The 14,363-nt window shown below is 30.7% G+C and overlaps 1 protein-coding gene across 2 annotated transcripts in view; it reads left to right on the plus strand.

Annotated features, from left to right (window-relative positions):
* LOC118195614 (adhesion G protein-coupled receptor L1-like) overlaps nt 1-12,660 on the plus strand; it is a 211,595-nt gene extending 198,935 nt beyond the window's left edge. For both annotated transcript variants that reach the window (XM_035366950.2, XM_085825215.1), the window contains 5 exons: nt 4,247-4,313; nt 7,892-7,971; nt 8,059-8,185; nt 8,296-8,370; nt 11,883-12,660. In XM_035366950.2, coding sequence (XP_035222841.2) covers nt 4,247-4,313; nt 7,892-7,971; nt 8,059-8,185; nt 8,296-8,370; nt 11,883-12,161 — 628 coding nt within the window. In that variant the 3' untranslated portion in view covers nt 12,162-12,660. The remainder of the gene's footprint in view (nt 1-4,246; nt 4,314-7,891; nt 7,972-8,058; nt 8,186-8,295; nt 8,371-11,882) is intronic.
* Nucleotides 12,661-14,363: the final 1,703 nt, after the last annotated feature.

Raw genomic sequence — 14,363 nt, forward strand, 5'->3', positions numbered from 1 at the left:
GTGTTTCTGGCATCGCGTGTGCGCTACACTTGTTAGTTTCCTGCTATCTCTGATAGTTGTAATGATTCGGTTGTTCGTTCTATCGCCGCGATACTTTAATTCTGATGCTCCGGTAGAGTAAAGAGCCAAATTTTAGTAATATTTAGTTGTGTAGTTCTTGATCAACGTTTGATTTAAATTTGACTGTTCTACTTAGTTGCATTACTACGAGGTTTTGGATTATATTGTAGCACAAGAGATTGCCTTTGTGTTCAAAGTTCTGTTTAACTGAAAAGTTTATTTTTAATCTTCTTACGACTTTGTTTCAGATATAGCAATAATTAGCTTCATGTCTGTTAGGGTTTTGGGACCCAAGTTGAATGCGTTTGATATAATATTTTTTTCTAAATTATAAACGTGATAAGTTTTTAAAAGTTTAAACTTTGCGAATTTTACAACACGGATACAACAAGCGTAGCAGTAGTATAATAAGTTTTGCAAAAATACAGAAACTACAGGCCTGAAAATACATATACAGTGTCTCAAAAAAGTGATGGGACACTTGTGCTTTACAAAAGAAAACTGCAATAAAATAAATTTAAAAAACATGTAAAATTTTTTGTGGGTGTGTTTCATACTTAAATTTAGTAACAATTATTACATAACATACATTTTCTCAAAATATTAAAATATTAATTTAATAAAAATACAATTGTTTAGAACGGAGCAGGAATTGGCTCACTTAAGTGATGGGACACTACTATGCAACAAAAATCGTCTGAAGTAAGCATTAAAAATATCTTTTGGGGTCTTTATTTTTACTCAAAAGCAATTGCCAATAATTTATAAAATCGTCTGCAGTATTTCTCTCCAGTTTGTTTTGGAATTTTTGTGTTTTTTAGTTCTGTGCAGCCATGAATGCTAAACGAAAAGAAACTTTGCCTGGAATTCGAAAATTAGTTATTAATTTGCATATTGAACGTAGAAAATCTATTATAGAAACTACTGAAACAGTTAACTTCAGTCATTCAACAGTTTTCAATATCATTAAACGATATAAAAAGAATCATATGATTCAGGATAAAAGAAGACCTGGCCGACCATCAAAGCTATCCAATGGAATAAAGCGAATTATCGTTCGAAATATTTAAAAAAAAAATCCTAAAGTTGCTGCTGATTTACAAGCATTATATGGAGTAATTGTTAATTCTGAGACTATTAGAAGAGTAATTCGATCTACTGGATATCACGGTAGAGCAGCTAGGAAAAAATTCTTCGTAAGTGAAAAGAATAAAAAACTCAGACTGGCTTTCGCAAAATCCGACATAAATAAGAATTCTGATTACTGGAATGAAGTTATATTTCCAGATGAGAGTAAATTTAATATATTTGGTTCTGACGGTAGAATCTTGGTGTGGAGAAAACCCAGAGAAGAATTTCGTAAACAGAACTTGGTGCCAACAGTAAAACATGGTGGAGGAGGAGTTATGGTATGGGGGTGTATGTCGTCCGCTGGAGTTGGTAATCTTGTTTTTATTGACAGTATAATGGATCAGTGCAAGTATATTGACATTTTAAATCAAAATTTGAAATATTCAGCACGAAAACTGAACCTTCATAACGATTTTAAATTCTACCAGGACAATGACCCCAAGCACAGTGCTTTAAACGTTAGACTCTGGCTGCTGTATAACTGTCCTGAAATAATAAAAACACCCCCACAATCTCCACAATTAAATCCTATAGAGAATATTTGACAAGAATTGGAATCAAGAATTCGCAAACACACCATTTCTTCAAAACAACAATTAAAATCGGTGCTTCAAGAAGAATGGGGAAATCCAGAAATCACAAAAAAATTAGTCGAATCCATCCCAAGAAGATTAAATCATGTTTTAAAAGTAAAAGGAAATCCAACAAAATATTAAAACCTTTTAAAAAGTAAAATTTTTGGATAAATATTTGATGGAAAAGTAAGTGTCCCATCACTTAAGTGAGCCATTTTCTGCTCCGTTCTAAACAATTGTATTTTTATTAAATTAATATTTTAATATTTTGAGAAAATGTATGTTATGTAATAATTGTTACTAAATTTAAGTATGAAACACACCGACAAAAAATTTTACATGTTTTTTAAATTAATTTTATTGCAGTTTCCTTTTGTAAAGCACAAGTGTCTCATCACTTTTTTGAGACACTGTAGCTTTCATCTTTATTTTGGAAGCACTCTACGTTTTGAAAACTAAAAGAAACTATCTGCAAATATGTATTAAAGTTCTAAATTAAAAAAAAAAAAAAAAAAAAGGCTTCACTTACCATTTTTCTTTCAAAGGTTCTAATCCGAGCCAAGCTTGCCTTGTCAAAATTTCAACGAAATATACTTGAAATTTATATTCCAAGAAAAAAACTTTTATTTCAAAAAAGTCTTACACGTCGAACGCAAAAGGAACCGTCACAAAACAGACGATCGAAAACGATTACAGCTGACACCTTGCATCTTTTTCCTTTCTTTTTTTTTTTTCTTTTTTTCTTTTTTTTATTTTGAGCTCTTGTTGCTAACTTTAAATGATGTATAATTTAAAGAAAACATAAAATAATAATAATAAACATACCATTTGTCGCCGCATTAATCTGATGAAAAAGGAATTGTCTATTTTTGTCTTTGGAGGCCGTTTTCGACAATACGGTGCGTCATAATCAGGCAAGGGAATATTTTCTATTTACATTCAAAACACTTATTTTCTACTATTAAACATTTATATTATTTACAATTAAAAACATTTACAATAAATGAAATATGCTTTATTGCTGTGTACTGTTAAATAAATACGGAAAAACTAGAAAACAGTTTTTGCATGCTATATTACATGTACAGGATAATTTCTGCAAATATCTGAATGTATTTTAATAAGAATAAATTGAATTTAATTAAAAAAAATTAAATTTAAATACAAATTTAATTAAATATTCTTTGCACCATTGCTGCAAGGAATGAAATTTAAATTTAAACAAATTTAAATTTAAATTATAACAAACACGTATAAAAGTAAAAAAGCAAATTTAAAGCCTAAAAAAAGAAAAAAAGCCAAAATAATTTTTAAAAAATGTGCAAACATATAAAAGATGTAATTCTCGAACTAATCTACAGTATCATTTAAATTCAGAAGCATAAGCAAATCAAGTGCAAAACTAATCCATGAAAATAAATTCACTAATTTAGCAAATTAAAATTAAACTAAACAATTTTTTTAAAAATGCATAAGTGAATGACTGTTGAGTAGGCAGGAGACAGACTTATCAAGGGGAAGTTGCCTCCAACCTAACTCTCCAATCATTCAATTCGTGTTTCGTCATTCATGTAGGCAAGGTAAAAGTGAAAACCAAAAGTAAAAAGAAATACCAATAAAGTGGTATCCTTAGAAATTAACATTTAAGAATTAAATTTAAGAATAAAGTTTTAAAAGGAAAATACTAATGAAGTCTTATGAGAAACAAGCAAGTTAAGTTAAGTATTAAATTAAACTTTTTTTAAAAAAATTAAATTTAAAAAAAAAATAATTTTTTATAAAAAATAAAAAATAATCTAGAAACCAATGTATTTTAGAAACCCTTGTCTACAGAAACCTCCCCGACACGAATATGCATATCAATAAAAAGAAACTAAAAAAGAACTAGACATAATTCATATAAACCAATAAGAAACAAAAAGAACTAATTCACAATTTTTAAGAAAACAAATATATATTTAAAAATATAATTTCATACTTAGAAAATACTTAAATACTAGATAATTTTTTTTTAAAAAAATACTTAAAGCAAGTAAATAGTAAGTTTTAATTCTAACCTACCTACTATAGGAGTGTTGGGGTCTGCAAAAGTGTTGTTAAAGAGAAGTAAGTGTGTTCTTCAAATTATATAGATGGCACTTATGTAGGTAAAGTTGAGTGTCAAGCTGCTATCTTTGTTATATTAAAAATTTTGTTGTAAACATTAATATTAAAAAAATTAAAAATCCTAAAAGTAGTAATTATCAATTATTTAGGGAGTTAAGTAGCTGAGCCAATCAAGATATGTAAAGTTTGCTTGAAGGAAAATAAAGTTAAGTGGTATTGTGAATAAAAAATGTAAATTGTTTGTAATGTGAAATGTGTGTTCTATTGAAAAATTGTGTAAAAATTGTAAAAAACGTTAAGTGAAAAATTTTTTTGTGTATTTTAATATATTTATATATCCATATATATGTATTTTAATATATTCTCCATTTCAGATGCTGGTTATCTGTTGAAAAAGGAACAATATGGGCATTTATGGGACCAGTGGCTTGCATTTTATTGGTTAGATATAAATTTATTGCTTTTTTGGGGGGGAGGGGGTCCAGTATATCCTTAATACGTCTTTTGATCATATTGCATCTGCTGAAGTATAAATGAGATAAAATTTACTTTAACTAACAGCATTATTGTCAATTTAAGTCGAGATTTTCACATTTAAAGCTATTAAAAATAAATTTGGCTAAACTTTCTTAGTCGGAGATTTCAGCTAACAATTTCACGAAAATTTACGCATTCAAGGATTTGTATTAACATTTCAAGAGGGATGTATATCAGAAACAAAGCCTTGACACAAATAACTAGTACGAAACTAAATAAAAATTAATTGTGCATCTTTAACAGTTGTATATCTTTTTATTTATTTATTTATTTTATTTAGATTTACAAGCCAATTCGGGAAAACGAATTTCTGAAAATAAATTCAGTACATTTATTTTAAAAAAAGATTTCTAGTTAATTGGACTGCCTTTTAATATATGACATTGTTCATACAAATATTTCTTTATTAAATAGCCCTCCCCCCCCCGAAAAAAAGTGTTCGTTTACTTTGACAGCAACGAAAGGCAGCTATATGTAATTTCGGAAAACGACCTATATCGTATTCCAGAAGTAGTGAGATAATTAATACTCGGGGAAATTCAAAGTTCAATACTTTTGTTTAAATTTTCGAACACGATTTCTTTGTGATGCATTTTTGAGAAAATTCTAACGAAAATAGAATAAAAATTATTTAAATATAAGAAATGTTCTAACAACTACAATAAAAATTAAATATTTACGGAAAACGCTCGAAATTAGCCTTATTGGTCATTCTCGGAAATATTTAATTTCGCGAAATAAAAGAAGACTAAGAAATATTACTCCAAAAGGGGCATTTTTTTCATTTACATACACATACATGTTTCGAGAGCATTTGGGTTAATGTTGCTTTGGGACAAAAATATACGTTTTATGCGTTAACTTTATCTCTTAAATATTACGTTTCACGCTACATTTAATAGCCTATAAAATTCAATTCAACAGCAAAATCACAAAACATTTTTAAAACAGCCTATTTTTAGAATTTCCGATAGACAGTCTCGCGCGCTGGAGATAAAAATGTTTTTCTTGTACCGTGTTGCCACTGCTTGCTTTGAAATCGTTGAGTTTGTTAATCAAAAATCCGTTAAAGTACATTTAATTTCTTTAAATGTAGTACAGGACGATAATATTTGGTGGCGACAATTTAAAAAGTGATTCCCCGTTTATAGTGATACGCCACAAAATGCCGTTTTGAGACTAATAGCCCTTTTGGGCTACCGCCTCTTTGGGATAATAATAAAAACTAAATAAAATGTAAATAAAGAAAAATCAATAAATTAAATTGTAGATAAATAGTTAAATAAATTAAAATACTAGAGCTGACCTTATTTAGGGTTCCGATTAGAGTCAAGATTTTGTCCTAGTGCCGAAGCCTTGATGGATATTAATATTTTTTGTTTACTTTGATGAAAATTTTCCATTTACATTAAAATGAAATAATAAATACCTGAAAATAACGTTTATTAAAGTGGCTAAATAATGTAATAACTAAGCTTTTGCTTTACATCTATTTTCATTTTTTTGCTTAGTTTTTTTTTTTTTTTTTTTAATTATTTGCTTTATCAGATGTGTAATCATTAGAGAAATAAGGCGCTGGAATAAAATATTATTTTCAGGCTTCTAGCTATGACTTACGCATAATTCGATTCAGTAAAGTCGGGCAAATTACATGCGCTTGGCATCCAGTCATCCCCACCGTTTGGCAACCGGCAACAATTTCTTGCGAACAATAGGCGTCAGGTTTATACAATAATCAGTAGAGAAAATTGTTGCGACAAAAGCACGTTAATTGAAACGTGACAGAAGCATGTCTTGGACACGAGTTCGAGATGAAATTCGGAAATCTTGCATGCTTGTGGCTGCTGCACATGCAATTAATATATGGATTAAAAGTGCGATAATGTGATCGATGGCAGACAAAGGAAACTCGATGTTATTCTCTCGAGCGCTTTCGATTAAAATTAAATCTGATATTTAATTGTATCTGGTGCTTGTATTTCTTATTCTGTGGTACCGATCGGCTACACGTACTCTGATTTGCTTTCGTTCATTTTAAGAATGGTTTCACAGGCTTCTTGCAAAGACGCGTTGTCTTACGTAATAGGGTCTTAAATAGCTTTTATTACAATTGGAAAGCACAGAACATTTTTTTTTAATATAAAAGGATGCACATACAGAGGCTGTTCGCACATATTTTATACGATTTTGGTAAGCGGTAATAAAAAATTGTTTGCCGCAAAAGAGTAATTGCAATTGTACTATGTTTTTAAAAGTCAAAATTATCCTTTGGGGCTTGAAAGGTTTCTTTTTATTCAAAATGGCAAATTTAACAAAGCAGTGGCTCGAAGGCTACATTTACGCTCTTTCCGAAGAGAAATATGCATACTCCATTATCCAAAAATGATGTGAGAGTCATGGTTTTGTGATATCTAAAGCGTCGATAGGTAATATCATCAACAAGAAAGGAAAAAAAAAAAAACAACTTCAAATTGGAGCCTCAAGTGGGAAAAAATTCCAAACAAGTATCCAAGGAAAAAACGAACATCTTCGACTATGGCAAAGGTACGTTGTTTAATGTTAAAAGAAAATCCCCCTAGTCAAAGGACAGTTGCAAAATCGTTAAAATGCTCGGTGTCCACTGTAAACAAAATGATAAACGTTGATTTAAATCTTAAGAAAGCGAAAAAACGCAATGTGCATCGTCTTCTTCCAAAGCATATCGCTCAACGCAGGACACGCTGCAAAATTCTATATGAGAAACACTTATCCAAAGAAAAATGGAAAACAATTGTCACAATAGATGAAGCATGGGTGTATTTAAATGACTGTAACAAAAAAAGAGCCATTTATTATCATAAAACGGGAGAAAAAAAAATTTAAGTACATGGTTCAAAGAATCGAAAGAAAGTTTTTCTAAGGGATTCATGATTGTTACTGGTTTTTCTTATAATGGCAAGTTAAAAACAAAAAGAGTGTAGAAAAATGTCAAGATTAACTCCAAATACTATCAGGAACATATTTTATCGCCAATTTTTCTGAATGAAATATCATCGCTTTACCTACAGTGTCATCAATCTGTGAGACTCCATCAGAACAAAGCTAGCAGTCACACATCAAAATCCACTGTAAATTTCCTAAAAGAAATGGAACAAAAAACTGGTATCAAGGCCTGATATCCCTACTAAATCTCCCGATGTGTCACCTATGGATTTTTGTGCTTTCGGACTTTTAAAAACTGCATTATCCAAACGTTGTCCCAAAACCCTAACAGGACTATGGAAAGCTGTTCGGGAGGAATGGGATAGAATACCTCTTCTGCCACTTCAAAAGGCATTATTATCCTGGAAATTGCGGTGTCGATAGTTCAGAATAAGGGATGTCAAATAGAACATTTAAAACACAAGAATTTTATGTAATTTAGTTTTGTGAATACAATATACATCGTCTAAAAAATGTGTGAACAGCCTCTGTAATTATTGTTTTGTTTTTTTATTTCACAGGTGAATACAGCTGCGCTGATTTTAGCACAATGGAAAGCAAGTCACATTTCGATAAAAGATGATCATACCGCTTTAGTGATGTAAGTTTGTAATCTACATAATAAGTTGAATAAAATGCATACCAAAATGTTTAATGTTGAGAAAATGTATTCCTTTTGTTTACGTAGGAGATGGTTGCGTGTTACCCTCATTCTGTTTCCAGTTCTAGGACTGACATGGGTATTTGGATTTTTGTATGTAGGACAGCATTTTGAAGTTGCAGGATATTTATTTGCCATATTCAACTCACTGCAGGTATGTAAAGCGAATGGAAATATACTTGTTATCCCTGTTCAGCGAATATTTTGTTAAACAGAAAATCAGGGCAAATGAAACTATTCATATAGTGTTAAATTTCTTTCTAGGGATTTTGTATTTTTATTTTTCATTGTGTGATGGATAAGAAGGCCAGAAACATGGTCGTATCATCTTTCAAGAAGGTAAATTGTTTTTTTCTTTGAATTTTGAACACAAATTTACGATATTATTCAGAATATTGCAATTCTATGCAAAAAATAAACACTTATGTGTCAGTTAATGTTGGAAGTGAAGAATCTTAAGAACTGATAAGCGAATAATCGCTTAAGTTCGTGTAACAAGAAACAACAATATAGAAGGGTAACTAACCCTTTATTATTCCAATAAGATTTAACAAAACTCCGCCTGGGAGTGTACAAACAAAGCCGACACTTGGGCTTGAACTTAAGAGACTAAGAATTAAACTAAAACTAAGATTAACTAAAGAAATATATCCGAAGCTGTCAAGATTCAGATCGAGTTGGCCCCTTAACTTATTTGACTACGAAGCTTAGCAAGGGCCTGAGTACGGCCGAGCGTAATAACAGCTTTTAGAGAGAGAGTGGCCAAAAAGGCAGACGCGTGTAAATCAGAAACTCTGATTCTGTAAGTAACTTCGTGGTTTAAATACCGCTCCTCCTCATTAAATATTCAGCAAGATTCGAAAACTACGTTCTGGCCGGAAGTAGTAAGTTGAAGTTAAGAATTTGACAGGAAAGGAACTTAAAATTTAACTGTTAATAAAATTAACATAATCCTTACAATGTAAATCGCCTATATATAGCATTAAGAATTATGTACTGCTATGTCGCAATTTGATTAATAGTTATTGATGACAATCGCAACTCTGACATTTAAGTCGTAGTGTGGCAAAACTTCATTTGTTGGCAATGATTTCGCTTTATGGCTATGACAGAAAGTTTAAAATTTATAGCTGAAGTTTTCAGACTTATGCCAAGGTTGGCAGAACAGAGAAACTGACCAGTTACAGTGAACATACATGAGATAATTTTCGACGTTGGCGGAAATTGAGTATGGCATTTGGTATGATTGAGTATGGCAACGAAATGTTTCACTGAGCAGACATACTAGGATTAAAAATGAAGTATTGCATTTGAAAAAGAGATATTAAAATATTCAATGTTTTATTAACATCTCGAAGAGATATCATTGTTTTAGCCCCCCCTCCCCAGGCGGTATAGTGGTTAGGGAGGCCTGACTGCGATACCGAAGGGCCCGAGTTCGAATCCTGCAGAAGGCATGGATGTAAAAATTGTCTGACCTTTCATAGGAGGTAACGGAGACCGCCTATTATGTGCCTCCACAATAAAATGGCCACTACTTCTGGCCTTAGGAGTGGCCAAAACCGTTATAGGCAAGTGCCCGTCATTGAGGGGGGAATGTTGTTTTAGAAAGCTACAAATTGCATCTTTTTATATAAAAATCTAGTTGCGGAAAATTTACAGTTTTATATTTTATGAATCTATGCGTACATTACTTGAAAATGCTTCCGACATTTCTCAAACTATGCGACTTTTTTCTAGAATGATTTTATCTCCCAGTTGAGCACACGCACATGCTTTCAGCGTCATCATTTTTCAATGCCGTATTCGTTTGATATTTGGATGGGTATCTAATTTACGTAAGGTTACTCTTGTGACTGCATGTGACCCTAGGTGTCATGGATTATTTTGGTGAATGATTGGAAGCTTGATAAAGAAATTTCAACCATGGTTCTAGCTCTAATAGAAAACTCGGTTTCACATCTACCACATTCAAAAAACTTTGGGGGATTCTCGATTTAGAAAAGACGCACACCATTATTTTATATCTACAGTAAGAGAACATGGTGGAGAGGTTTAATCGTGTAGTTATTGAACCATCTCTTACTATTCGTAACCTAGAGTCAACAAAACTGGGACTAAAAAATGCCTTATTCTGCTTATTCCAGTGCAGTTCACAAGAACACAAAATGTTCCCTTCTAACAGCGCCGGGCACACCTCTTTCATCTAAATAGTACCTGGAAGATCTGCACATCCATTTAAAATACATTTCTCGGTTCACACAGTGACTGAAAACATGAAAACTAGATCCGACGTCATCTCAACGGGGAAAGAATTCAAGGAAGGAAATTATATCTAGTTACAGAACCCAAGCTTTGGCAAGAACACCAAGCTACAGACATTCTGAAAGGGGCTTTCCGTGCCATAAAAAAAAAAAAAAAAAAAAAAAAAGTTTAATGACGTAGTACAAAGTCTTGTACTGTACTATGGCAACAAGTGCTAGTTTTCCCTGATCTTGAGGATTGCACTGCCTGGTTTGTGCAGTTCTTAAGGAAGAAGTGATGTTCTAAATTTCTGCAAATATTTAAATCCTTTTCATTGCATTGTTGTGATATTGTTTTGCATTGTAAGGTAATTCTTTTTGGGGTTTACTTTGTACGTAACTGAATTTGCGGTCCATTTCTGGAGGCTATAATTCTCAAATTATTAGACTAATCACAGCGGTAAACTTAAAATTATTTAAAGTGTTAAATTAGACATAACATACAAAGACTGTACTGCAATTTTAAAAATATGTATTTGATTTTTATATATTTTAAATTCTTATACAATCTGTTGAAATTTTAATGGGAAAAATCTTCCGAGATATTACACTGTAAACAGCCTTTTTCAGAGCTCACTGCTTTTCCTTTTAAATTTAAATGGCTATTTTTAGTAAAAAGGTACCTGACAAGATCTGCAATTTGCTTAAAGTATGGACGTGATTGGAATATATATAAACTTGCTCTTCTTGATTCATTGTGGCTTAGATCGCAAGTCCCAGATTATTTGCTAGTGTGAATGCTCCTATGAGGTTTTGAACTTAATATATGATATTAGTGACAATTATCTCATGATGAAATTGAAGCATCATTACTAGAAGTGTTGCAAACAGAACTTCTTTGCTAAACATCGAGTCCACATTATAGCAAAATCTTCAATAATTGTGGGGTAGCTTCTATGTAGTCATTTGTCAGTGTAAAAAGACACACTTCTCTCTCACCTTCAGAAATTTATCCAGTCAACATATGGAACTGACTTATTCTATCTTTTACGTATGTCTCCAACAGAGTGAATATGTTGGAAATCATGCCTTAAAATTGCCAGACATCTTTGGTAATCTCTCAGATCACCCAAAGTTCTTATCCATAGCATGTCCAAACCATTTTTCGAGACAATGGGCCAGACACATACAGTTCAGCTTTTCTGGGACTATAATTATCCTGTACACATCTTTCTAAGCCAACCACACCATTTGACTGCTCTCTGATCATATGTTTCGATAGGAAGGCATGTTTAACGGCTATGTTAATTCAAGGTGTTGCTGAGATATATAGTTAGGTATAGTAACTGCTGTCCACTTTCTTAGCTATTTTATTAGAATAAGCCCCACCAGTCGGGGATTGTAACGATTTTTTTAAATCTTGATTAATATATAATAATTTTAATCATGTTTGGATAATTTCTTATAGTTTGTAAGAGTATGTATTTAGTTACTTTATTATTTTTACTTAGAGAACATATGTACCATTTTACATTTAAAAGCTCAGGACACAAACACTAAAAAAATGGCTGTGTTTGAGTTACAAATAATTCTTTTTTCCTTTTTTAGAAAAGTGCATCCGTCAACACAGGTAGCAGTGGAACACAAAGGAAACAAAAGGATCCTCATTTGCCTCTGAGTGACAAGAAAATCAATGGTATTACAAATGATGTACAAAACAATACCAGTGCAACCAACAAAAAATCGAGAATTTCATTTAGGAGAAATACAGGAACAGATGGAGGGTGTGGCACAAACGCTGGTCATTCTGTTTTGATTTGCCAGCTTCAGACAATGAAAGCCAAGGAGGACAAAAGGAACATCAAGAAATACCGCCAAAACCAATAATAGTACACTGGAGTAATTTAACAGATCAAGCAACTTAAACATATAAAAACCTGAAATGATTTTACAACCTTTTTTTTTTTTTTTTTTTTTTTTTTAAACAATCAAGTACATTAACAAGCTCTTTCTACAAAAAGAATTCCAGTTCCTGTAAAATGTATTTGAAGACAAGAATTTTGTTCCTTTTCTTGAACAAGTTATTTTTATGAGAAATGTTATGTCACATCTGATTTATATCAGTTTCTCTTGTAAGACATACAGGCTTGGGTGAAGATTTGCTCTGCAACATGTTTCAAAGAACACATAAACTGTTAAGATAGTCAAACTGGTTTTATGTTGCATACTGAGGGGAAAGCAGAATGTTATGAAAACTAAATCAAAATAACATAAAAGAATGTCAATTTCATTTGCTTATGCATGTGTTCTGTATAATCTAGTCACAACAAAAAATTATATATATTTATTTTATTTGTTTAATAATTAAAAGGAATTAATATATTTAGTTTTATGAAATTTTTTTATATATTTGCATATTAGTATTAAACCACAAATAGCTTGCATTTATATTCCAACAATTTATATCTCAAATGAAAAAAAAAAAAAAAAAAAAAAAAAAAGATGAGTATTTTGAATGTTTTTTAAATGCATCTTCGTTGAAAATCACAAGAGGAATTTAACACAAAACTGAAAACTGACGCACAGAATGTCAAGGAAAATTTTATTAAGGAAAACAGAGAGGTGAAAGATTAGGGCATAAATTTTTATAAATTATGTGAGCAGTGAGTGGAGATGCACAGGAAAAAGGAAATAATTATCCCTAACTATATATAATGACGCTTTAATTACAGGAGCATATTTTCTAGATTATATGCAAAGCACGACTTAAAATATATATTAGATTTATATATAGCATTATTCTATCTATTCACAGGTATTTTGACACAAAATCGGACTTTTTCTGAAATAACAATTTTTTTCCCATATTTTGATTCTGCGACTCAAATTATGCCCAGATATTAAATTTTGTAATTTTTAGTGAGAAATTTAAAAATTTATCTTGGCGAATTTTTTTTCAGTTTGCCAAAGATGTCTGGCAATAATTCACTTGGCGGAATTCTTAATTTATAGTAACCTACTTACTTTCCTTATTTTTCATTGATGCACGAGAGGAGAAAAGGTCCATTGTTAATTCTTTCAAATACTTTTAACAAAGTGCGTAAACCACATTTTCGTTATTATCGTTTATATTAAATATGCCAAATTTCAAAACCCGCCAAAATGTAAATTCACGTATATCTTACAAAATTCTGAATAAAAAAAAACTAATTTTTTGCAGATATGCTTAGAAATACATCTGCTTTAAGATGTTAAAAATTTTATAGGTTATAATTCAAAATTTTTTTCGAAAAATTTATAAAAATCATTTAAAAAATACAAATTTTTAAAGTAAATAATAAAAAATGTGCAAATTATATTTGGATTAAGCCTAAATTTCAAATTTTCGAAGAAGTCATCAAGTAAATTTAATAAAAAAAAAAAAGAGATATCAATGAATATATATCAAATTCAATTAACATTGAGGAGCTAAAATTTTGAGATTTAGTTTTTAAAAGACAACCATGCGATTTTCACAAAATTTGGCAGACTGGCATAATTTGAGTCGTAGAATTGAAATAGGGAAAAATCTTGGTATGTCATTCCAGACAAAGTCATGAAACATGCACATTGAATTTTGTCAATCAGCCTAGTAGAATGAGAGATATAGAACTGTCCTTCCCCTTTTTTTTGCACAGTCTACAATAAAATGTTGCACACAATCATTATATTTATGAACATCAAACATTTATGTTGATGCAGAAATGGAATTTCTATATTTACATTCTTAACATGAATTAAATATTTATTTTTAAATCACTCAAACTTATTTTAATGAGAATATATATTTCATGCTGAATCTCTAGAAATTAATTAAAAAATTTTCTGAAATATTAGAGTAATTCGCAAAGTTTCTGGAGTCCCATACAAAACTTAATTTAGTATAAAAGAATTTGATTATTAATGATGAGATTTAAGCAGCTTATTCTGAAATAGTTAATTGGTTGAGAAATATTTTAAAATGCATATATATTTGTAAAATGTTTTATTTTCATAAATTAATGTGATAAGCTTGTTTTTCCAACTATGTATATTAAATATATGAAATCA

Source organism: Stegodyphus dumicola, chromosome 10 (assembly GCF_044657685.1).
Source record: "Stegodyphus dumicola isolate Sdum_Otavi_A_Nest chromosome 10, ASM4465768v1".
Classification (NCBI taxonomy): Eukaryota; Metazoa; Arthropoda; class Arachnida; order Araneae; family Eresidae; genus Stegodyphus; species Stegodyphus dumicola.